The sequence below is a fragment of the Oryctolagus cuniculus genome, chromosome 1 (assembly GCF_051225735.1).
Source record: "Oryctolagus cuniculus isolate XC-2025 breed Fujian yellow rabbit chromosome 1, ASM5122573v1, whole genome shotgun sequence".
Taxonomy (NCBI): Eukaryota; Metazoa; Chordata; class Mammalia; order Lagomorpha; family Leporidae; genus Oryctolagus; species Oryctolagus cuniculus.
In genome coordinates, this window is record NC_142867.1 from 155,393,979 (window position 1) to 155,420,702 (window position 26,724).

The following is a 26,724-nucleotide window of genomic DNA, read 5'->3' on the forward strand; positions in this document are numbered from 1 at the left end:
TTGCAAAAAATATAATACATTGTTCTCATAAACCTTAAAATGTTTTTTCTTAAAAATGTTATTTATGGTAGTATGTAATATATTATTATTTTTAATCAACTTATGAGTAAATATTTTTAAAATCTAAGTTTTAATATGGTAAATACTCAGACATGGTTCATAAAAACCCTTTGGGCGTCCTTGGAATTTTTGGGAATATGAAGGGATCCTAAGCCTTTAAAAAGTTTGAGATTTGCTGCTCTTGGTAGTAACATATTCTTGAGTGTGGGATGGCAGTGAAATTACCTATATTTTTAAAATTATTTGTCTCCCTGCCTCACTTTTTACATTGTAGCCCTCTTTCTCATTCCTCTAGTAAAGCTTTTGAATTTGTGTAATTTAAATTTGTGGTTTGTGTCTCCGCCAAATTTTAAAAAGTAAATTCTCATCTTGGTGTTCTTTCTGCTGAGCTACGCAGAATAAGACAGACAATCTCCATTGTATATGTAAACCTTATTGTACATGAAGTAAATTCAATTTAATCTGTAATTCCTGATACAGGATTTATTGTCCCAAGGATAGTAAATTCCTATACATCAATTATTTAAAAGTATAGTTTCACTAGTTACCCCTATACAAAATGTTTCAGACTGTGTGGTTTACTTGGATATAGGCCTAATAAGTTTTTGGATAATGTAACAAGATAGTTGGAACATAAGTAAATATCAGCTGTGTACACAGATAACAAATTTGTGGTTATTTTTCTGCTTGGAAATTGGAAAGGGTTGAGTGCATCTAACTGGAAAATTTTAGGAGATCCAAGTGATTATACAGGGTCTGGCACTGTGGCATAGCAGATAAAGCTGCTGCCTGAAGCGCCAGCATCCCATATGGGCGCTGGTTTGAGTCCCGGCTGCTCCACTTCCAATCCAACTCTCTGCTATGGCCTGGGAAAGCAGCAGAAGATGGGCCAAGTGCTTGGGCCCCTGCACCCAATTGGGAGACCCAGAAGAAGCTCCTTGCTCCCGGCTTCGGATTGGCGCAGCCCCGGTCGTTGCGGCCATCTGGGGAGTGAACCAGCGATGCAAGATTGTTCTGGGAGGGTCCCCATTTGGGTCCATGGAGAAATCATAAATGTGTTACTTGTTTACTCAGGAGTTTATGTGATCGAGACATTCAGTCTAAGATTCCAAATGCCTCTGACCAACAAAGCAGCGTAAGAAAATGTTGGTAAGGGCCGGTGTTGTGCAGTGGGTTAAGCTGCCACCCATGACGTGGGCATCCCATGGGAGCTCTAGCTGGAGTCCCGACTGCTCTGCTTCTTATCCTGCTCCCTGGTGATGTGCCTGGGAAAGCAGTGGAAGATGGCACAAGTCCTTGGGCCCCTGCCACCCATGTGGGAGATCTGGATGACATTCCTGGCACCCGGGTTTAGCCTGCTCCAGCTGACTCTTGTGGCCATTTGGGGAGGGAACCAGAGCATGGACGATCTCTCCCCAAGCCCAACACACTCCATGTCACTCTGCCTATAAAATAAAAGTTTAAAAACAAAAGTTAGTAAAATTTCTCAACCTACAGAGGACAAATGGCATTTTAGGATATTGTGAGACTATTTACTTGACATTTCATTTTTATAGATGATGCTCCCAAAAAGTCACTCTCAGCAATAACGGTGCTCATCTTTTTCTACCAAAAGAAGCAAAAGATGTGTAAGGTTGTTTTGTGTTCTCTTTATGAGGTATACTGCTGAATGCTGCTTCCTGGAAAGAATGTTTAGTGGACAGTCGATGCACCTCATGTGGTGTTGGTGGAACAGCCCCCTGGTTTTTGGATATTTTGAGTTTGGAGTCAGATGAGACATTTCAGCAGAGCCAACAGATTGTTGGTGTACCCAGAAGTCCATCTGCCTGTCACTCAGTTTAACAGAGTTCTTGTTCCAAGGGAGGAACTCTGTAGAGAAAATTTCAAGTGTCAGCTTGGGTCTGAAATACTATTTCTCTATTTGCTTCTTTCTGATGCTGCCTTGTGTGTTGTAGATTCCAAGAATGATTTCTTTTGAAGTGGATTGCAAAGATAGTTAAGAGATAAAGAACTGATTGCAATTATGCATTGTCACAGCTGTGATATGTGTAAGAGTGAGTACCATGAAAGCGGAAGTACTTGTTAGAGGTTAGATTTTTTTTTATTTTAAGGTAAGAAAGTTATACTAGCAGGCATTTAGCCTAGTGGTTAAGGTGCCCATTCAACTGCCTGGGTTTGATTTTTAGCACCAGCTTTTGACACCAGCTTCCTAGCAGTGTAGATCTTAGTAACTCAAGTAGTTAGGCCCCTGCCACCTCTGTGGGAGACCTGGATTGTGTTCCTGCCTCTTAGCTTCATTCTCAGCCCAGTCCTGGCTCTTGTGAGCATTTGCGGAGTGAATCAGTAGATGGGAGCATGCTCTCTCTCTCTCTCTCTCTCTCTCTCTCCCTCCCTCTTTTTCTTTCTGTCTCTTGCTCTGCCTTTTAAATAAATAAATGAATAGATATAAGAAGAAAACATATGGCTTTTATCTCTCTTTACTCTTGCTTACATGGTCCTGTGGAAGTAAAAAAAAAATCATTTTTTGAAAATTAAGGACTGTTTCTAAGATTGCACCTTCCCTGAGCTTCCCCTGAAAGAATCGTGACCTGGAAGCCCTCAACATCCTTGGAGAAGAAATACTGTCAAGAAAGAGATTTGTTTATATACAGCTGCTGTTGGAGGACTAGATTTTGGGCATTTCTTGTAATTCCCCACTCTCACCTCAGGCCCATGATTAGATGTAAAGACTGATTATATTTTAGGGTTAGGTAAACTGAAACTGACACCATTTATTTCTCTTCTTTCTTCTCTGTCTTTCCCTCCTCCCAAACACAACAGTTAACAAACAAAACCATTCAGTCTTTGAAGAATGCCATGATAACATTCTACAGAAATGGCACAGTCCCCATTGTTAGCTTCCACCGACACAACAATTTGCTGCTCCAGTGACGGGAACCAGCACATTGGGTGTGTGCCCCGTGTATCAGTTTGGGCTGTTGAGTCAGAACCAACAAACATTTGGTTCTTAGTTGAGATGAACGTGCGCCTCTCCAGTGTGTGCTAGAGAATATATAGAAAAGGATAATTCCCTGTGAAGTAGGGGGAAAAGTAAAGTGCTGAAGTGAGGATTGTTTGGAACACTTGCTAATTAAGGCTGGTCTTCTTTTTCTGGAGTTTTGAGATAAGATATGGGAGCTGCAGGAGGAAGGTTTTTATGTTCTTGTTATGGTGCAGGCTTCCTGTTTACACCTTTGGAGGAAAAATTTTTACCAGGGTGCCTGAAGTTCTATTTTAAGTATGTTCATTTTGTTTCTCATTCCACAATCATCAGGATGGGCCCTCGGGCAACCAAAACCATTGGCATGGGCTTATAGAAGCTGAAGTCCAGGAGGGAATGTGGGTCTGTAAGGATATTAAGTTGCAATATGAGAGTCCTATGGAGGTAGATTTGAAGGTCAGGAGGTATTTTCCTACAATAAAAAGTACATCAAAATTAAGATCCTAGGCCACTGCTGTTGTGGTGCTGTAGGTTAAGCCACCACTGGTGATCCACAGAGTTCTGTATTAGAGTGCTGAATCTAGTTCTGGCTGTTCTGCTTCTGATCCAGCTTCCTGCTAATGCCCTTGGGAAAGCAGCGGATGATGGTACAAGTACTTGTGCCCCTGCCACACATGTGGCATACCAGGATGGAGTTCCAGGCGCTGGCTTCTACCCGGCCCAGACTTATGGCCACTTGGGGAGTGAAGCAGTAGACGGAAGATATCCCTCTGTCCCCCCACCCCAACCTCCTGTCACACTAACTTTCAAATAAATAATAAGTGAATGAATGAACCTTAAAGAATGAGGATCCTAGGGCACCAACCAGAAGTTCATTTTTACCTTTGATATCACCAATAATAATAGTTAAGTTTTATAAAGACTTAATAAGTCCCTGGGAGAATTCTAATCCTTTATCTAATCCTCATACAACTCTGACATAGAGTTTTTATCATCTCCATTTTTATAGATAAGCCAACAGGCATGAAGAATTGAATAATTTGCCCAGATAGTCCTACTTCAGAGATGTCTATCCAGCCTTTTAAAATAAGGGAGTGATGGAGCACAGCTGAATTTGTATATATGGGGGGACTCCAAAACATTTGTGGAGAAATGAAATTAAAATTTGAGCTTATTTTGATGCAAAAACTTTTGAAATGCATGCATTCCATTTTAGTGATACACATTTCCCATGAATCTTCTGAAGATCTCTCATATCGGCTCCTAAATTAGAGACCCAGTTTTACAGCTGTTTTTGCGAGTTAATTGGTACACAAGAAGTGTAATGATATCAATTTCTTGCCCATTTACTCCTTTTTTCCTAATTTCCTTCTGAGCAGGAACCTTGTCTTTTTTTTTTTTTTTTTTTTTTTTTTTTTTGACAGGCAGAGTGGACAGTGAGAGAGAGAGAGAGAGAGAGAGAGGTCTTCCTTTGCTGTTGGTTCACCCTCCAATGGCCACCGTGGCCAACGCGCTGCTGCCGGCGCATCGTGCTGATCCGAAGCCAGGAGCCAGGTGCTTCTCCTGGTCTCCCATGCGGGTGCAGGGCCCAAGCACTTGGGCCATCCTCCACTGCACTCCCGGGCCATAGCAGAGGGCTGGCCTGGAAGAGGAGCAACTGGGACAGAATCCGGCACCCCAACTGGGACTAGAACCCGGTGTGCCGGTGCCGCGAGGCGGAGGATTAGCCTATTGAGCCACGGCGCCGGCCTAGGAACCTTCTCTTGCCATGAATTCCCAGCATGCAGTATGGAAGCCTGTGCATATATTTGTTGAATGAATTAATAGATATTTTGAAAATCAGAAAGAAGAATTCTTTGAAGACACACTGACTCTTCTGTAGCTCCTTTGTCAATTCTTTGCAAAAATTAGGTATTTAATGAATGAGAAATAAATTAATGAATTTGTTAATATTTTTGATTAGGGAACAGCACTTACTGATTCTAGAGTATTCTGTTATTTCTTGTTATAGTAAGTAAACTTTGAATTTGCTGTTCATTTTAAATTAAGTAACTTTGGATTTTTTCAAGTTTATGTTTTTAGTGCTTTGACAAATTAGCTAGTGGCTTTATATGTTAAAAAGTAGCTGGCCATGCAATATGGATAAAGGAATAGAATGACTGGAGATGCCTGGCCTTGATCTGGGAAGTTTTTGTTTGCAGATAAGTTTTAAAGGCACAGGAACCAATCAATCAATCTGTATTTTAACTTTTTCCTTTTGTTTTTCATTTTTGCTTAACAAGAGAAGGATGTAAAGGATTTTATAACTTGCATTGTTTGCAATCATCCGGAGACCTGAGAACACTGTGATAATGAAGGCCACAGCTGTATTTATCCCAAGTTTTCTATGTGTTTCTTTTGATGGTAAGATAGGAGTAGGTGTAATAGTGAGATAGGTACTACACCAATAAGGCATTTGAAAAAGCCCCTGATAGATTCTGGTTCCCCTCCCTTTCATCTATGTTCTAATACATATTTATCATGTCTCTCTTCTAACACTTTCTAGCTTCCTATGAAATCTTAGCTAAAGTGGGACTTTTTGAGTGAGAAATTTGAAGTATTCAGAGCTTGATATTCATTCCATAGGAAAAATGACTTGTAATATATATATATTTAAAAAGATTTATTTATTTAAAAGGCAGAGTTACAGAGAGAAGAGAGACAGTGAGAGAAAGAGAGATCTTCCATCTGCTGGTTCACTCCCCAAGTGGCCGCAGTGGCCAGGGCTAGGCCAGACCAAAGCAAGAGCAGGAGCCTCATTCTGGGTCTCCTCTGTGTGTGCAAGGGCCCAGGCACTTGGACCATCTTCTGCTGCTTTCCCAGACATATTAACAGGGATCTGGATTGGAAGTGGAACAGACAGGACTTGAACTGGTGCCTGTATGGGTTCCTGGCAGTGGCTTCACCTGCTATGCCACAGTGCCAACCTTGACTTTTAACAGATTTAAGAGACTCCACCAGTTAATCTTTACTAGGATCTTTTTACTTAGTGTGAGATTATGAGCATGTTGACTTTGTATTTTTATGTCCACATTTGGCTTATTTGTGCATATGTTATAAATGTAAGTGAAATCAATAAAAGCTTAGCTTGTTACATTGCAGGTGGCCTTGGCATTTGAATTTGGACCTGTGACATGTATATCTTGCCCACCTGAATTGTGGTTATACTGCTTTTTCACCTAATAATGACACTTTCTGTTCAGTCTCAGAAATCCTGGATTGAAGGAGTATTTGAAAAGAGAGAATGTAACAAAGTCATACCGAGTTCAAAAGACCCACACAGGTATACTTTTTAATTACATTTTTCTTTTTAAAGCAATGCTACTTGGAGAATTGTTTGTAGTAGCTTAGAAGTATGACCTATCTTCAGTATTTCATCATATTATAAAGTTAGTATTTATTAGTTTTAATGAATATTTGTTTCTTTCACTTCATAAAGGCAGCATGTGATTATTATAGAAAATATGGTAAGAATAGGGACCTTGTCAATTTTGTACCTTACTCCAACTCCAGTGCCTAGTAGGCTCCTGATAAACACCTGCTTTACAAGTTACTGAAGTATAAAGAAGCAGGAGGTTAAAGCTGACGACATCACTGTTATTCTTGTGGATTTAATTCCATTTGATGCTCCTGTTCTTCTTGATGGGGAAGGGATGCATAGACATTAGAGAGATAATACATCCATTCCACTGGGCTTGGGTGATATTCAATAATTGACAATATCTGAATGTTAAATTTTCAAATCATTGTGGGTGTGTCCTATGCCCGAGAAGGGTATGAGTATCTGTGGAAAATAGTAGCTGTTGAGGACATGTCAGGAAACTGTTCTCAGATTATGTAACCGGTGATCTTAGTTCTGCCTTCTCATTTGGGCAGATGTGAGACAGCAGAATGGAATGATTTGCGTTTCACTACTGTAACCATTTGGAAGCTCCACTTGTGGAACAAAGTTCAAAAAGGCAATCAGTGAAAGACAGGAGGAAAAAGGGCTGTGGAAAATTCCCCAGGGTAATCAGGTCCATGAAATTAAGACTGGATGGCATTGCCCTTAGTGGAAAAATTAAAAGGAAAATAGAAAAACAATGTTTTAATTAGGAGAATCACTCTATTTTTAGATTCTTTTCTGTTGTTGGTCTTATTTTCATTTAAAGTTTAGAAAACATGATTATGTGCTGATGGAAGGGTAGCATGGTGAAGTTCATGAAATTCTAGTTCTTTGGGGATGACTACAATAGTATTCCTTGCATTTGTTAAACATTTACCAGTCCCACCTCATTGAATTACCTATGGTTTTAAGCCCTGTGATCGGAAATTCTCATTTTACCTACTTACACAGCATTACAGAATGCCAAGGTAACCTTGCTTGTTCCCTTCGTCGTTTATGATGTCTTGTAATGTGATGGTGGCCGCAGTGGAAAACAGACTGGGCTCCAGGTGGCTCCTTTTACTTCTGTAGATGAGGAAGCTACATAGTTTCCTGGAATCTCCTGAAAAGGGACACAAAGTTACTAAGTCTATAAATTAGTCCATGGACTCAGCAAGAATATCAGTATTCTTAATTCTGTGAGTAACCCAAGATCTTCTACATTATGTAGGTTAAAAAAAAAAGTCTCAGGGTTGATGCTGGGGCGTACAAGGTTAAGCCTCTGCTGCAGTGCTGGCACTGGTTTGAGTCCCAGCTGCTCCTTTTCTGATCCAGCTCTCTGCTGATGGCCTGGGAAAGCAGCAGAGAATGACCCATGTAACCCTTGTGGGAGACCCAGAAGACGCTCCTGGCCCCAGCTGTTGTGGCCATTTGCAGATGGAATCAGCAGATGGAAGCTCTCTTTCTCTCTCTCCTTCTCTGTATTTCTGCCTTTCAAATAAATAAATAAATCTTAAAAAATTAATTATTATAATCATACCAACACCCCCCATTGTTTCACAAATACAATTTCCATCAAAATCCTAAAAAGATATTTCATGGAACTTGACAAAAATTCATATGCATGTTTGAAATGTTCAGAAAAGTAAAACAGTTTTGACAAAGGAGAAGAAAACATATAGAATTTGCCATATCACTTATCAAGATAAATTACAAATCATAAATCAGTGAAACAGAATGGCTTTTGGCAGGAGTAGAAATACATCAATGACAATGTTTGACTTGATAGTGTTTCATGGTTTAAAAATTATTTTTGATGTGTTTTCTTACTTGGTTTTCAAGAATTCTGTGTTACCCTCATATTTAATAATTACAGCTATCATACTTACAGGTACTCTAAGACATTTCACATATGTTAGCTTTTATAATCCTTTCAAACTCATATAGTGCATATTTAAAAAAAATTTTTTTTGGGCAATCCCCATAATAAATTTTATTCACTGCTTTGCAATTTTCTCATGATTGTACATCTATTAAGTTTAAACAGATTACAGTACCTACTTCTGTTTTTTTACCTTCAGATTTTTAAAAACATTTTTTCAATGCTTTTTTTTTTAACCCAGAAACCTTTATTTTAAGGTATATAAATTTCATGTACTTCATAAATACAACTTTAGGCACATAGTGATTCTTCTCATCCTACCCCCGCCCCCACCCTTTTTCCTCCTCCCTCTCCTATTCCCATTCTTATTTTTTACTAAGATCTATTTTCAATTAACCTTATACACATCAAATTATACTAAGTAAAGAGATCAACAGATAGTATAAAAAAACCTGTTCCTCAACAGTCTAGACATGGGCTGTTCAAAGTCATTGCATATCTAAGTGTTATTTTCACTTCTATAGTTTACCTTTTAGGTGCTCTTTTAGTTACCACAGATCAGGGAGAACATATGATATTTGTCCTTTTGGGACTGGCTTGTTTCACTAAGTATGATGTTTTCCACTTGCATCCATTTTGTTGCAAATGACAGGATTTCTTTCTTTCTTTCTTTCTTTCTTTCTTTCTTTCTTTCTTTCTTTCTTTCTTTCTTTCTTTCTTTCTTTCTTTCTTTCTTTCTTTCTTTCTTTCCTGCTGTGTAGTAATCTATGGTGTACATATCCCATAATTTCTTTAGCCAGTCATCAACTGATGGAAATTTGGACTGATTCCATATCTTAGCTATTGTGAATTGAGCTGCAATAAACATGGGGTTACAGATAACTCTTTCATATGCTGATTTCATTTTCCTTGGGTGAATTCCCAGGAGTGGGAATATGACCAGGGCTGGGTCATATGAGAGGTCTATATTTGGATTTCTGAGGTATCTCCATACTGTCTTCTTCCACAGTGGCTTTACCAGTTTGCATTCCCACTAACAGTGGATTAGGGTACCTTTTTCCCCCACATCCCCACCAGCATTTGTTTGTTGATTTCTGTATGAAAGCCATTCTAACATGGGTGAAGTGAAACCTCATTATGGTTTTGGTTTGCATTTCCCTGATGGCTGGTGATCGTGAGCATTTTTTCACGTGTCTGTTGGCCGTTTGGATTTCCTTTTTTGAAAAATACTTGTTTAAGTCCTTTGCATATGGGGCTGATATTACTTCCAGATGTGAAAACAGGGGCTTAGAGAAATAATTAAATCAATGAAATTTAATTCCAAGCTCAATATTCTATCAATTAGATTATAGTTGCTGCAATATAATTATATTTGGTAAATGGCATGTGGGACTATTTAGGAAGAGATATAGGAATACTTAGCAAACTATGATTTCCAGATCTTGGGAAACAGTAGATATTTACTGTATAAGTGTTAAGTATTTCTTCAAATTTATCAGTAAGCTAACAGGCATTTTATTTCTTTAATTTAGATGTACTTCAGGATGCCAGGTGTGTCAGAATTTAATCAGGTAAGACTTAGATATGTAAGATTCCTTGTAACTGGAAGGCACCTTATTTAAAATGTATCTGGAGCAGTTTCCTAACATTGGAGTGGACTCAGTGGAAGATGAATGCTGTTTACCTTTCCAGGGGTGGTGTTAAGATTGTCATTGTGATTTAGTTCATGGTGCCAGAGATTTATTTATTTGAAAGGCAGGTGACAGAGAGCAAGAAGAGAGACAGAGTGAGAGAGAGAGAGAGAGAGAGAACTTCTATCCATTGGTTCACTCCCCAAATGGTCACAACAGCTGGGACTGGGCTAGGCTGAAGCCAGGAGCAACTCTATCTGGGTCTTCCACATGGTAGCAGAGGCCAAGCACTTGGGCCATCTTCTGCTGCCTTCCCAGATGCCTTAGCAGGGAGCTGGATCAGAAATGGAGAAGCTGCCACTCAGACTGGCTCTCTGATATGGAATGTTGGCATTTCTGGCAGTGGATTTAACCTGTTGTATCACAATGCTGACCCCCTAAATCTTATTTAAATTTGTCACTGAAGCTCATACTAAAATAGTATAATTGGGAGCTTTAGCTGTGAAAATAATAAAATAAGGTCCTTCTTGAAAAAGAGATATGTAAATTTAGGATTATGAATTTTCTTTTAAGAGGAGAATTGCTTTAATTAAAGAGAGTGAAGCAAATTTGTACTTTGTCTACTCATGTACTAGATCACAAGTTGACTTGTTTATGTTGATAAAAGCTAAAGAAAACAGAAATTTACTATCTAGACAGCTCAACAAAATACTTACCTGCTGATTAGTAAAGGTGAAGTGAAGCCGGCGCCGTGGCTCAATAGGCTAATCCTCCACCTTGCGGCGCCGGCACACCGGGTTCTAGTCCCGGTCGGGGTGCCGGATTCTGTCCCGGTTGCCCCTCTTCCAGGCCAGCTCTCTGCTATGGCCAGGGAGTGCAGTGGAGGATGGCCCAGGTGCTTGGGCCCTGCACCCCATGGGAGACCAGGAAAAGCACCTGGATCCTGGCTCCTGCCTTTGGATCAGCGCGGTGCGCCAGCTGCAGCGGCGGCCATTGGAGGGTGAACCAACGGCAAAAGGAAGACCTTTCTCTCTCTGTCTCTCTCTCTCACTGTCCACTCTGCCTGTCAAAAAAAAAAAAAAAAAAAAAAAAAAAGTAAAGGTGAAGTGAAAGTTGCAAGTAGGGGAACTGTTCTCAATTACTTATGTTAAGTGACAAACTTTTCCTCTTTATATTTATTTAAAGGAGATGAGAATTGATGTCACATTGTTTTCCTACTCATTTTACTCATCTAAATTTTACCCCTCAGTCTCTATATTTGTATTTCTGTCCAATTTTATTCAACATGTTATATAGATAATGCATAAAATAATACAGTGTAACTAGAGGAAAGAATTATTTTGTTAACATGAATTCTAAAACTCAACTGATAAAAGTCATTGAAGATATAACTTAATGATTTAGTCCATTCTCTCTCTGTCCATCCGACCATCCATCCATCCTGACCTGCTTTTGCTGACTCATGTACTACACAAACTGCTTTTAAGTCCTGTTGTTTGAGAGAGGCTGTTCACTCTTGGCTTTTCTATGCAGTAGCTTATTAAAGTTGCTCCTGGTAACTTCTCTATTTAAAATTATTTCTTTATGCAGACTTACAAAGTTTATGTGAAACACTTGGTAAACCTAAAGCACCATCTAAGTTTTGTATGTTGTGATTGTTATATTGTACTTATAACACTAAGAATATCTGGTCAATTTGATTGAATTTAAGAAACTTTTTGTACTTTTTTGATTGTACACAAGGCTTTTATGCCTTTAGCTCAATATTTCCAGGGTGGATAGTTATCAGTAATTATGTATTGATTCCGTCTACTTTTCCTGATTTCAGTTGCCCTCTAGAACCTGTGCATGAGCTGTACACAAAATCTTAGAATTCTATAGCTATGTATTTTCTACAATACTGGTCAGCCAATTGGGATTCATTAACTCAATGAAATTAGAAAAATACATTGGGGGTTCTTAAATAGAGATTAGAATTTCTATTTTTGTTATTTATTTATTTTGACAGGCAGAGTGGATAGTGAGAGAGAGAGACAGAGAGAAAGGTCTTCCTTTTGCCATTGGTTCACCCTCCAATGGCCGCCACGGCTGGTGCACTGAGGCCGGCGCACCGCGCTGATCCGAAGGCAGGAGCCAGGTGCTTCTCCTGGTCTCCCATGGGGTGCAGGGCCCAAGCACTTGGGCCATCCTCCACTGCACTCCCTGGCCACAGCAGAGAGCTGGCCTGGAAGAGGGGCAACCGGGACAGAATCCGGCGCCCCGACCGGGACTAGAACCCGGTGAGCTGGTGCTGCTAGGTGGAGGATTAGCCTATTGAGCCGCGGCACCGGCATTTGTTATTTATTTTTAAAGATTTATTTCTGTTTATTTGAAAGGCAGTTCTAGAGAGAGAGAGAGAGAGAGAGAGAGAATATCTTGCTTCTGCTGGTTCACTCCCCAAATGGCTGCAAAGGGGCTGGGCCAGGTCGAAGGCAGAAACCTACAGCTTCATCTAGGTCTTCTACATGGGGGGCAGGGGCCCGAGTCCCTGGGCCATCTTTCATTGCTTTTCCAGGTGCTTTAGCAGGGAGCTAGATTGGAAATGAACAGCTGGGATTCAAAACATTGCTCATGTGGGACACTGGTATAGCACATGGCAGTTTAACCTGCCGTGTCACACCATGGCCCCCGTTTCTATTTTTTAAAACTAAAAAATCCCAATAAACTAATTTAAATATATTTTTTAAATTTTGTGATGAAAAAAATCTCCTTTCTACTCTTGTCCCTAGAGAGATGACAAGTCCTATTTCCCTTACTCATGGTTCCCTTCACTACTAGTGTTTTAAGATTCCTTTCAGAGTTTTAAATCCATAAAGAAGCAATAATAAATACATTTTAAAATTTTTATTCAGCTCTCTGTTTTCCACAAATCATTTGTTATTGGATGTGTCTTAGTCTATTCAGTCTGCTATACCAAAATCTCATCAACTAGGTAGCTCCTAAAGAACAGAAATTTATTTCTCATTGTTCTGAAGGCTGAGGAGCCCAGGATGAAAGTGCTGGCAGGTTTGGTGCCAGGTGAGAGCCAGCTTTTTCATTGTAGTGCCTTTTTGCTCTAGTGTCACTTGGTGAGAGTGACAAAGTAACTCTCTGAGATGTCTTTATTTTTTTTTAAGAGTTTATTTATTTATTTGAGAGGTAGACATCTAGAGAGAGGGAGAGACAGAGAGGTCTTTCATCTGCTGGTTCAGTCTCCAAATGGCCACAACAGCCTGGGCTAGGCCAGGCCAAACGCATGAGTCAGGAGCTTCTTCTGGGTCTCCTACACAGGTGCAGGGGCCCAAGGACTTTGGCCATCTTTTACTGCTTTCCCAAGACATAACAGAGAGCTGGATTGGAAGAGGAGCAACGGGACATGAACCGGCACCCATATGGGATGCTGGCTCCCCAGGTGTAGGGTTAGCCTACTGTATAGGCCACAGCACCACCCCAAGGTGTCTTTTAGTCTTTTATAAGGGTAATAAATCTCAGTCATAAGGGCAGAGCCCCATGACCTAATCACCTCCCAAAGGCCCTTATCTCCAAAAGTTAAGATTTCAGCATATGAATTTGGGGAGGATGCAGACATTCTGCATTCTACTGTGCATGCTCTGCCGAACTTCACTGTTTTCGTTTAACCATATGCCTTAGAGCTCTTTCTATCCAGGACAGAGATGCTTTGCTTCTTTTTCACAACACAAGAATGCGTCATAAATTATTTAGTTGGTTTGGTCTTAATGGACATTTGGATTATTTAGTTATTTTCAGTCTTTCACAATTGTGAACAGAACCACAATGAATAAATTAGGACATCTATAATTTCATTTGTAGATTAACTACTATTTAATATGTGAATTGACGATGTATAATTTATAAATAAGTATACGTAAGCTTTAAATTCTATGTTAGAATTTTAATTCTTATGATTGTCCATAATTCATCAAAAATTAGAAATTCATTTCACTTTCATGAATATAATTGTTATATTTTCTGTTATTTTTATATAATTTTAATTTTCAAAAAATTTAACCTTTTAGTTTGCTTAGTTTATTTTGTTTTATAATAGAAACAATAGCAATTCTATTAAATATTTTGTAAAATTGCCGACAACCTAAGTGTCTCTCAGGTGATCAGCGGGTAATCAAAATGTGGTACATATCCCTAAGAGAATCCTATTCAGCTATAAGAAGGGCTAAAATCTTGCCATTTGTGACAACATGGATGGAATTGGAAGTCATTATGTTAAGTGAACTAAAGCACAGAAAAATATGTACTTCATCATTTCACTCATATATGGAATCTAAAAAAAGTTGATCTTATAGAATTTGAGAGTAAAATGGTAGTTACCAGAGGCTCCAGAGAATGGGCGTGACAGGTGTGGGGAGAGTTAATGGGTTCTAATTTATTGTTAGGGAGGAGGAATAAGTTTTGGTATTCTACTGCACTGTGGAGTGGCTGTAGTATAATTTAAAATGGTAATATAATCTAAAAAACAAGCTACAAGAAAGAATTTTGAATGTTTTTACCATAAAGTAGTGATAAATGTTTGAGGATATAGATATGTTTACCCTTATTTGAACATTAAAAAAAGTATAAAAATTAGAAAAAATATTGAAACACTACATGGTACCCCATAAATATGTTTTATGTATCTGTTAGAATTTTTTTTAAAAGATTTGTTTATTTTACTTGAAAGTCAGAGTTACACAGAGAGAGAAGGAGAGGCAGAGAGAGAGGCCTTCCATCTGCTGGTTCACTCCCCAGTAGGCTGCAACGGCTGGAGCTGTGGCGAACCAAAGCCAGGAGCCAGGAGCTTCCTCCAGGTCTCCCATGGGGGTGCAGGGGCCCAAGAACTTGGGCCATCCTCCACTACTTTCCTAGGCCATAGCAGAGAGCTGGATTGGAAGTGGAGCAGCTGAGACTCGAACCAGTGCCCACATGGGATGCCAGAACCACAGGCGGTGGCTCTACCTGTTACGCCATAGCGCCAACCCCTCCAAAAACTTTTTTTTTAGAGATTTTTTTTATTTGTTTATTTGAGAGGTAGAATTACAGACAGTGAGAGGGAGAGACAGAGAGAGAGGTCTTCCATCTGCTGTTTCACTCCCCAATTGGCCGCAACTGCCGGAGCTGCTCTGATTTGAAGCCAGGAGCCAGGAGTTTCCTCTGGTCTCCCACGCGGGTGCAGGGGCCCAAGGACTTGGTCCGTCTTCCACTGCTTTCCCAGGCCATAGCAGAGAGCTGGATCGGAAGAGGAGCAGCTGGGACTAGAACTGGCGCCCATATGGGATGCCGGCATTGTAGGCGGCAGCTTTACCCACTACGACGCAGTGCCGGCCCCAGCTGTTAGAATTTTTTAAAATACCAATGTTTTGAAAAGTTTCTAATTATTTTCAGGAGTATTTCTTAAATTTTCCTTCCTTTAAAATTATTATAGAACTTACTATATTTTTGAATTTATAGTGAAGTGTCATTCATGGCTTTCTTGAAATTGTAATTCTATGTTTACATATATCTTTAATGTTCCATCTTTTTTATTTGCATTGGTTATCATTCCTTCATTTTTATCTGAATGAGGAACTAACATGAAGATAATTTTACTTGCATATTAATATTTGAATTATTAGCAAATTTATTGAGGTATTATTTGACATATAATAAATTATAGATGTTTAAAATAAATACTTTTTTAAAATTACCTTAGCATTTTTTAAGTGTGCAGTTCACTAGTATTAAGTAAGTTTATATTATTGTGCAGTGGGTCTCCAGAACTTTTTAAATTGCAAAACTGAAACTTTGTATCCATTAAATAACTATTAAATAACAACTTGTCTCCTCCCCAGCCACTGGAAATAAGCATTCTGCTTTTTCTCCCTGTAAATTTGACTATTTTAGATAACCTATTTAAGTGGAATTATACAATTTTTTTATGACTTGTTTATTTCAGTTAGCATTAATACTCAAGATTCATCCATGTCGTTGTATATGTCAAAATTTACTTCTGTTTTAAATCCTAATAATACTCCTTTGTATGTATATGAGATCTTCAAAAAGTTCATGGAAAATAGATTATGAAAAACTAAGCATGAATTTCATTTTTTTTTGCACCAAAATGAATTTGTACTAACTGGTTGTAACATGTCTGAATAGGATCTAGTTTGAGGTGCTAAGAAGGAAAAAGAGCCCCTGTCAAAGAAACAGGAATTTTACTGAAATTAAAGCAAGGAAAAAAATCAAATTGAAGTGAAGCATGGGTGGAAGAATGGTGAAATCACTGATGCTCTAGGAAAAGTTTATGAGTCTCTCTCTCTGCCTCTCCCTCTACTTCTGTAGCTTTCAAATAAATATTTTTGATTTCTGACTTTCAAATAAATATATATTTTGTTTATAAAAGGTGGTGCTGGTATTGTGGCGTAGCATGTCAAGCTACCATCTGGGATACTGGCACTGGTTCAAGTCCTAGCAGCTCCACTTCCAATTCAGCTCCTTGCTAATTGCCTGGGAAAAGCAGCAAAAGATGCCTCAAGTGCTTGGGCCCCTGCCACTTGTGTAGGAGACCCAGAAGAAGCTCCTGCCTTCTGTACCAATGATTGTTATCAGAAACAATAGCCAACATGATAATCACAGTTCTCACTGGAAAATTAAAGTGAAGAAAACTTTCTGCTCAATAGGTGACAAAACTGTTGTACCCACAGCAGCTGCAGACAATAGCAGAGCTTTCAGTGGAAATTTTCAACAAATGGCATCAAGATCCTGAAGCATTTCTTCCAAGATTTGGAGCAGGAGATGGGACATAGCTTTACCAGTGTGATCCCGAAGACAAAACACAATCAAAGCAATGGCTACCAAGAGGTGAAAATATTCTAGTAAGAGCAAAATGAACCTGTCAAGAGCAACGGTCATGGCCACAGTTCTTTTGACATTCAAGGCATTTTGCTTGTTGGGTCTCTGGAGAGCCAAAGAAGAATAATGTCTGCTTATTAGGAGATTGTTTTGAGAAAGTTAGCCAAAGCTTTAGCAGAAAGAATAATGTCTGGGAAAGCATCCCCAGATGGTCCCTCTTCACCACCACAATGCCCTGGCTTATGCCTTTCATCAAATAAGGGGAATTTTGTGAGAGTTTCAATAGGAAATTACTAGATATGTACCTGATTTGTTCCTTATGATTTCTTTTTGTCTCTAATCTTAAAATTTTTTTAAAAGGGCACCTGTGCTTTTATTCAGTAAATAATGTAAAATAGCGACTGCATTGACATGGTTGAATACCCAGAACCTTCTGTTCCTTAGGGAGGTACTAAATGGCTGGTATCATTGCTAAGAAAAAATGTGCTGACCTTGATGTCAGCTTTTATTGATGACCAATGTTTACATTTGTATTTCTAAAAACTTTTTAAAAAAAGATTTATTTATTTGAAAGTCAGAGTTACACACAGAGACAAGGGGAGGCAGAGAGAGAGAGAGAGAGAGAGAGAGAGAGAGGTCTTCCATCTGCTGGTTCACGCCTCAGTTTGCCACAATGGCCAGAGCTGCGCCAATCCAAAGCCAGGATCCAGGAGCCTCCTCCGGTTCTCCCATGTGGGTGCATGGATCCAAGGATTTAGGCCATCCTCCACTGCTTTCCCAGGCATAGCAGAGAGCTGGATCGGAAGTGGAGCAGCTGGGACTAGAACTGACGCCACATGGGATGCCAGCACTTCAAGAGGAGGCTTGACCCACTATGCCACAGCGCCGACCCCTCCAAAAAACTTTTAAAAATGTTTTATTGATTTATTTTGAAAGGCAGAGAGAGATCGAGATCGAGATCTGTCATGTACTGATTCATGCACCAAATGTCTGTAATAGCCAAGTTTAAGACAGGAACTCTATCCAAGTGCCCCACGTAGTTGGCAGGAATACAAGCACTTGGGCCATCGATCAACTGCTTTTCAGGAATATCAGCAGGAAGCTGGATCAGAAGCAGGCACTCGCACCAGGCAATTCCACATGTGTCAAACTTGACTTCCAGGATGTGAGCATCTCAAGCAACAGCCCAACCTGCTGTGTTTGAAGTTGCTTTGTACACCGAGTTTTATCTATTTGTCCATTGAAAGATATTTGGGTTGCTTCTGTCTCATGGCTGTTGTTAATGCTGCTCTGAACATGAACGTATAAGAGATTTTTATTTTTATTTTTTATTCATTTATTTATTTCAAAGACTGTTACAGGAGAGGGAGGGTGGGAGAGAGAGATAGAGATATCTCTTCCATCCTCTGGTTCATTTCCCCAGTGGGCAGTGCTGGGCCAGGCAGAAGCCAGGAGTCAGGAGCTTCTTCCAGGTTTCTCATGTGAGTACAGGGGCCCAAATATTTGGGGCATTTTTCTGTTGCCATTAGCAGGGAGCTAGATTGGAAGTGGAATAGTCATGATTCCAACAGGTGCCAATATGGCATGCCAGTGTTGCAGGCAGTGGCTTAATCCTCTGTGCTACAATGCTGGCCCCTTAGTATTGTTTTTAAAACATTCCCAAATGATTATAGTCTGCAGTCAAGGGAAAGGACCACTGAGGATGTTTCCAAACTTAGAACACAATACATGAGGCTGCGCTGTGGTGTAGCAGATTAAGCTGCCGTCTGCAGCACCGGGATCCCGTTTGGGTGCCAGTTCAATTCCCAGCTCCACTTCCAATCCCTGCTAATGCACCCAGGAAAGCAGTAGAAAATGGCCCAAGTGCTAGGGCCCCGAACCCATGTGGGAGACCCAGAAGAAGCTCCAGAATCTTGGTTTCAGTATGGTCCAGCTCTAGCCATTGCAGCCATTTGGGGAGTGCACCAGCGAATGAAAGACCTCTCTCTCTCTCTCTCTCTCTCTCTCTTTCTCTCTCTCTCTCTTCCCCCAACCTGTCTGTAACTCTGCCTTTCAAATAAAATAAATAAATCTTTAAACTTAGAAAACAATACAATGTTAGAAATCTCACTGTGAAGGTTTATGAATTGTTAATACATGGGTCTTCAAGAAGTTCATGGACAATGCTTATTGTGAAAAATAATGTATTGGGCCGGCGCCACGGCTCACTAGGGTAATCCTCCGCCTGCGGCGCCGGCACCCCAGGTTCTAGTCCCAGTTGTGGCACCAGAGTCTGTCCCTGTTGCTCCTCTTCCAGTCCAGCTCTCTGCTGTGGCCTGAGAAGGCAGTAGAGGATGGCCCAGGTCCTTGGGCCCTGTACCCACATGGGAGACCAGGAGGAAGCACCTGGCTCCTGGCTTCAGATCGGCGCAGCGTGCTGGCCATAGCGGCCATTTTGGGGGTGAACCAAAGGAAGGAAAACCTTTCTCTCTGTCTCTCTCTCTCACTGTCCAACTCTGCCTGTCAAAAAAAAAAAAAAAGAAAGAAATCGAAAAATAATGTATTGATTTCAAAATTTTCATACTAGGGTCGAGTGTTTTGATGTGGTGAGTTAAGCTACAGTTTGGGACACCCACATCCCATATTGGAATGTCTCATTTGAATCCCAGCTACTCTGCTTCTGATCCAATTTCCTGTTAATGTGCCTCCTGGGAAGTAGCTAATAATTAATCAAGTACTTGGGTCCCTGCCACCTGTGTGGGAGACTCAGACTGAGTTCTAGGCTCCTGGCTTTGGCCTCATCCAGCCCCAACTATTGCAGGCATTTGGAGCAGCTGGAAGATCTCTCTCTCTCTTTCTCGCTGCTTAAATAAACTTATTTAATTCCATTATTTCACAACCTTTCTGAAGTAACCTTATTTATGGAATTTATATATTCCTTTAGGAAAATGCAGAAATATTGCATCAATTTCCTATTTAAAGTTTTTTCTCTCTCTCTGAATTTAAGATGTTACTGTGGTCGATTGATTGGAGACCATCATGGGATAGATTATTCCTGGACCATGTCAGCTGCAAAGGATGATGAAAATGAACAATGGTCTGTTGAGAAACACACAACGAAAAGTCCTACAGATACCTTTGGCACCATTAACTTCCAAGATGGAGATCACATCTACCACTCCAAGGTTTGCTAATAAACTAAGTTGTTTTTTTTTTTTCTGGTTTTGAACAGAGGATAACCTCCAAATGTATCTCGAAGTGTAGATAATCAGATGAGCTCAAGCTCGTTCAGGGTGATATGGCCATAGATGAAGTGTAGATAATCAGATGCCCTGGTTTTGTTGTAAAGAAATCCAAGTTATTAATCCCTTGATAAGAACATGATTCTCTCTTTCCTTTATGTCGGAGGGTCATTGCACTTTCCCAGTTGTGGTGTGGCCAGCTCTTTCATTGATTAACTTTCCTCTTTCAGCAAGTTTCTACTCTCTGCAGAAGACTGTGGCTTATTACTATTTTTTTGAAAAGATTTGTTTATTTATTTGAAAGTCAGAGTTACACAGAGGGAGAAGGAGAGGCAGAGAGAGAGAGAGAGGTCTTCCATCCACTGGTTCACTTCCCAATTTGCCACAATGGCCAGATCTGCACAAAGCCAGGAGCCAGGAGCTTCCTCTGGGTCTTCCCACATGCGTGCAGGGGCCCAAGCACTTGGGCCATCTTCTACTGCTTTCCCAGTTCGTAGCAGAGAGCTGGATTGGAAGTGGAGCTACTGAGACTTGAACTGGCGCCCATATGGGATGCTGGCACTGCAAATGGCAGCTTTACCTTCTACACCACAGCACCGGGCCAGGCTTATTGCTCTTGGATATAGAAAAGTTAGTACTAATGATCAGGTTTTAGCTGAATGATGGCCATAGGGATTACCAATAGCTTGTGACTGTTCTTATCTCCTAAGTTCTTGTGAGGGCCTCTTCTAAGGAAAGATACAGGTCTTCACCCACCAAAGGATACTAACTTGGTCTTTCCTGTCCCTTCAGGGGAATTTTGCATGTGATTTGTGTAGTATTGACGGGTTAGCTGTCCCTCATGTGTTTTGTTTTTTGCAGGTTAATTACCTGCTGCTTTCTTAGAGGCAGCTTTTGCTAGGGAAACTTCAGGTGGAGCGCCCCTCTGGAAAGCTCTGGCTCATCTGTGCTCCAGAATATGGCCATCAGTTGGATGGATTTGAAACACCAGTTCTTAATATTGTAATCCTGATACAGTTTCACAAAGTGGCTCCACAATAATCTGCATTTCCAGTTATTAGGCCTCTTGCATTTAACTTTGTATGTAGATATTTTCTTTAATTGACAAAAAATTGACTCCATTCCTTTCTCCAATTTTTTGGAGACTAATTTATTTTTCTTCTTTTTAAAGATTTATTTATTTATTTGGAAGTCAGAGTTACAGAGAGAGAGGAGAGGCAGAAAGAGAGTCTTCCATCCGCTGGTTCACTCCCCAGTTGGCCGCAACGGTTGGAGCTGAGCTGATCAAAGCCAGGAGCCAGGGGCCTCTTCCCTGTCTCCCATGCGGGTGCAGGGGCCCAAGGACTTGGGCCATCTTCTGCTGCTTTCCTGGGCCACAGCAGAGAGCTGAATCGGAAGTGGAGCTGCCAAGTTTTGAACTGGCACCCATATGGGATGCCAGCACTGCAGGTGGTGGCCTAACCTGCTAAGCTACAGTGCCAGCTAGCACCAGCTAGCCCCTGAAGGGTAATTTCTTATAGAACCCTCTGTGAAAATTTCACCTTAAGTTTTACTCTTTTTTTTTTTTTGCTTTTGTATTTATTCTTAGTCATTTTTATATACTCATTTTTCATCTACTTAATAAGTATTTATTGGGCCTCCAATACTTGCTGTACCCCTAAGTGCATATGTTGCATGTACTAACAGCGCATGATGTCGGGTGAAGGACAGAGGAATAAATATACAGTTATCATAGAGTGTGAGAGGGCCATGCAAAGGGAATGTTGGGATGAAAGGTGGACTCCTGGGGGGTTGTGTGGAGAGAGGGGCCAGCTGAATGGAAGAGCAGCTGTGCTGGGACTGGAAAGGCGAGTAAGGTGAATGGGGTCTGATGGAGTTGAAGGGTAAGCCCACTGCAGGGTGAAGAATAGCTTCTAGGAGGATTGAATATGCAGCTAGACGGATTTCTTGATCATGAATACGTTTTATGTGTAGCATGAGGCTCACGTTACAGTCTGTGTATCTGAATTTTATTTGGTGTCTCAGAAAAGAAAGTGTTGTGTTTAGACCTAAAATTCTGTCCAGGTTCATCTGGAGCAGCCGGAAAGCCAGCAGGGGTCAGTTATTTATCTTCTGACGCTGCTTTCCCCTTCCCAGGGGTTTATCTTTTTATCGTATTGTGCATAGGATCTTAGGTGAATCTCTGCCCGTGGCTTCTGCCTAAGGGAGTTGGTTACAAAGGAGATGTAGGGCAGTTGTCATGAGGCTTTGGCATAGTTTTCCATCAGCCTTTGGGAGAGAAGACTCTGGGAGTGATAATTTAGATCACCTTGGGAGTTTATCCTGAAATCTCAAGGCATGATGTCTTCTAGGACCAGGAGGACTTAGAGCTGAAGGAGCATACAGCTGGGAGGAAGAGCTGGGGTAGAGAGGAGGTGCACCGGACAGGGCTGGCTTCTCTGCCCTTCTTCTTGTTTGCTGCAATATAAACCATTCCACAAGGTCAACTTGTATTTTTTTTCCTACTATATTAATATATAATAAAACCAGGGAAATTCACTTTCCTCACTTGTAAATTGAATCATGATTTTCCTTAGATTTTCTTTTCCTATCATACATTTTGTGATGGCTGTACCCTCATGATGGTTCAGTCCAGGTTGACTCAACTGTGGCCATTGTGGCTATTTGGGGAGTGAACCAGTGGATGGAAGATCTCTCTCCCTGTCTCTCCTTCTGTCTGTCTCTCAAATAAATTAACAAATCTTTAAAAACAAAAACTCTTGTATTTTAGTTATGAAATTAAGATTGTGTATGATTAAGTTCATGGAAGAATGAATGGTTTAAATTGCTGTTGTACTCTGGAAGACAGATCCTATTTGCTTGTATAGAGAGCTTGACTGTGATTATTTTTGGCTTAGTTTTTAATTAATAGTTTTTATTGCCCTTATTCCTTATTTCTATATATCTGACTTATTTTTGCTATTGGTTGGCTAATGCTAGAGGAAGGAAAATTAATTTCAAGATTTTACTCTTTCAATGTTCTGAAGAGGCAGAATTTTCTAGAAAAAGAAAACCAGTCATGCCATATACTCCTAGACAAAATGCAAAATGATTCTGGAGCTACTGTGTGCTGGTTTGGAATTTCTTCATTTTCTTTTGCTGGGATTGACTATTCAGACATTACTGCTTTGTGAAAAGTGTTTATTTTGGGGAAGAAAATTTTTTTGGAGGGATAATGGTATATGAAAGAAATAGTTAGAAGGTAAAATTTATAATAGATGAAATGTACATGCTCCTGAATCTTAATTAAATTGTACAAATATGTGGAGTGGCCAAGTAAATTAAAAACCATAGCACTTATGAAAAATCCCATTTTACCTATGTCTTAAAGCTTTTTATTAATGGGTTTGCTGATGTAGTGATTTTGACCAGGCGTTTTGGAGAACATTAGTGGGCTAGCCCTGAAGCCAGAGGAAGCTTTCCTGCAGTGATTTGTAATTCCCAGAAGGAACTGAAGGGGGTGTGGGATCATGTAAAAGTAAATATTTCCATTCCATGAAGCTTTAAAGAGACCCCAGACACTTCCTTTCAGGGTTTGGTTATTTCGGTTGCCCTGCTGTGTGCTTATTATTCCTGTACCTGTCATGTATTTTTCACTATTTTCTGTTCATGCATGTATGTGTGTGTTTCAGTATATCAGAACATCTTATGATACAAAACTGGATCATCTTTTACATTTAATGTTGCAAGAGTGGAAGATGGAATTGCCAAAGCTGGTGATCTCTGTCCATGGGGGCATCCAGAGCTTTAAGATGCCTTCCAAGATTAAGGAGATCTTCAGTCAAGGTTTGGTCAAAGCCGCAGAGACCACAGGAGCGTGGATAATAACCGAAGGCATCAATACTGGTAAAGCACACTTCTCTCTCTCTCTCTCTGTTCCGTTTCTTCCTTCCTTCCTTTCTTTCTTTCCTCCACTTATTTCTTTCCCTCCTTCATTCCCTCCCTCCGTTTTGCATTTCTGTCCTTCTCTGTATTTTCTCTTTGTTGCCATGAAGCAGGTAGCATGGCACCCAATCGGCTCTAATCTACTCTCAGGAGATATGGTGGTGTAAAGTGGGAAGACAAAAATCCTAGTGACTGGAAAACAAGTCTAGCTGAGTCATAAATGGTTCCTGGAATGTGTCTCTGCTATTATCAGAATACACTGTTTCAACATAACTTCAAATAAACTTCTGGCACAGAAAATACTCTTTTTTTTTTTTTTAAAGATTTATTTATTTATTTAAAAGTCAGAGTTGCAGAGAGAGAGAAGGAGAGGTAGAGAGAGAGAGAAAGAGGTCTTCCATCCTCTGGTTCACTCCTTAAATGGCCACAATGGCCAGAGCCGCGCCGATCCAAAGCCAGGAGCCAGGAGCTTCTTCCTGGTCTCCCACAAGGGTTCAGGAGTCCAAGGACTTGGACCATCTTCTATTGCTTTCCAGAGTTCATAGCAGAGAGTGGAAGTGGAGCAGCTGGGACTCGAACTGGCGGCCAAATGGGGTGCTGGCACTTCAGGCGGTGGCTTTACAGCACTGGCCCCAGAAAATACTCTTTTCTGAACTTCAGACTATGGTGAGAGTAGAAGGGACATTGAATCCATGCCAGTGTATAGTATGTATGGCCCTGGCCATTACCTAAACTCATGCAGTCATGGGCAAGTTCTCAGACACTGGATCGATATCAGTGAAGTGTGCAAAATTGCATAGAGTGTATTGGGCATGAGAAGGTAATTACTTTTTTGGATTGCTGCTATGGTTGCCAGTACATTCACTGTCTCTGTCACAGGCTCTTTTATGCTCTTTGAAATCTGACATTCAAGAACTTCCTACAGTGGTCTCTAAACCTTATTTCTCTACCTCAGTATTTATGAATTGTTTGCCTATTACAATCACCTGGGGAGCTTTTAAAAAATACATAGGCACAGGCTCTTCCGTGGATGAATCATAGGCTTTCAGGGTGGAGCTTCCAAAGTTTGTCTGATGTGCAGCCAGAATGGAGACCTAGTGACTCCACACAGCTTCTCCTTTGTCATATTAACCTGTGGTTTCCCATCTCCCCTTCACTTTTCTCTCTTGACTTGAAATTCCTTAGCCAGTGTCTTCTGTTAAATTCTGCGTGTCCTTTAAGATCTAAACAAGATGCCAACAGACCCATGAAGTAGCACCTCAGTATCTCAACTAGAGCTGTTCACTTCTGTCTCTTACTTTGTGTAGTGCTTACTGCCTGGAGCTCAGGGAGCCTGTTTAAATTTTGCCTTACTGATTGCAATGAATCTGTGTAGGATCTCTCCTTCCTGGTTTTGGTTTAGGGGAAAGGATCTGCAGATCTGCCTAAACATTTAATAACACACACTGGTTTCACCAACGGTGTATTTTGACAAAGAAAGAAAGATAGAAAGAAAGAAAAGAAGGAAGGAAGGGAGGGAGGGAAAAAGGAAGGAAGGAAGGAAGACAGAGGAAGAAAGAGAGAGAGAAAAAAGTATATCTAAGAGATTTGAGCTGTTACTAATATCTGGTAGTTCATCTTTCACATTTTGTAGATAATAATTGTTTCACATTCTGGGAAGTAAAAGAGGTCTAAGTCCATTGTACATTACTTACTTTATTTCCAATTTTTTATAGGGGTGGGGAAGTTTTACAGAGTACAGAGAAAAGTGGACTTGGGCAAGGCCTTTTCTTTGAGTAACTGCATTAGGTCCTTTATTTTACTGACTGCTTTTTAAAAAAAAAAAATCTGAGAGGCAGAGAGAGAAATAATGCCCACCCCATACTTAAAAAAGATTAGGGATAATTAACCTAAAGGAACCCAAATACAATAATGTGAGGTAATTCATGGGATGAACATCAAATTAAAAATTTACACTCACTGGAGCACTCCAAACAGTCATACAATTGCTTGTGAAGTAACTTTAACCATCATCTTGTTATCAGTACTATTAATAAATGGGTGATTCACCTTACCATCCAATTTCCTATACAAAAGATGTGGGAAATAAATACCCAAATAGCAGTACATCTCACTTAATTCAACTAGAGCTTCTCTAGGACCCAACTCTTGGAGGACTGGTCCTGGGAGCAGCTGTGGCAGCATCCCCGGAGAGGTTGTTGGAAACACCAGTCTCAGGCTCTACTTCCAGAACTGCAGCATCAGAATCTACATTTTAACAGCATGCACAGTTAATTCTGTGCGTATTTACACTAGAGGAACTCTGCTTTTGAACTTCTGTCTGTTCTTGAGATGTTTCTCAGCTATGGTGAAACATAATTTGGCATGAATCTTTGACATTTGCTTAAATTGATTGTCATGGACCTAAAGAACCTACTATATATAAAGCAATTGGGTAAATGGTATTCACACCCCATATCAAAGACCCTGGTATGTTATAACTATTTATAACTTTGAATCAGTTTACTTTAGTGACGCAAGGGACACATCTGTAAGATGTTTTGTTGGGACATCAGCATCAGAGAAGACTAGAAACAAAAACTTAAAATATTCCTGGTGTCAGGATTGGCTTGTTAAGAAAGAGCAATACACAGACGCTCTGCTTAGGCAAGAATGGGATCAGAACCAAGGTGGTAAGTAGAAACTGCCCAAAGCCAGAGGGGAATAGTGTAGGTACAGAGGTCAGTGATAACAGAAAAAGGTATTGAGTGAGAATAAGGAAG

At 40.3% G+C, this 26,724-nt stretch overlaps 1 protein-coding gene across 4 annotated transcripts in view; it reads left to right on the forward strand.

The window, feature by feature from the left end:
* TRPM6 (transient receptor potential cation channel subfamily M member 6) overlaps positions 1 to 26,724 on the forward strand; it is a 177,741-nt gene that overhangs the window by 51,123 nt on the left and 99,894 nt on the right. For all 4 annotated transcript variants that reach the window (XR_016236719.1, XM_089336738.1, XM_051846594.3 and 1 more), the window contains exons 2-5: positions 6,283 to 6,362; positions 9,858 to 9,896; positions 19,804 to 19,981; positions 23,710 to 23,923. Coding sequence is in view for 3 of the 4 variants with exons in the window: in XM_089336738.1 (XP_089192864.1) it covers positions 6,283 to 6,362; positions 9,858 to 9,896; positions 19,804 to 19,981; positions 23,710 to 23,923 (511 nt within the window). In the remaining variant the exon portion in view is untranslated. The remainder of the gene's footprint in view (positions 1 to 6,282; positions 6,363 to 9,857; positions 9,897 to 19,803; positions 19,982 to 23,709; positions 23,924 to 26,724) is intronic.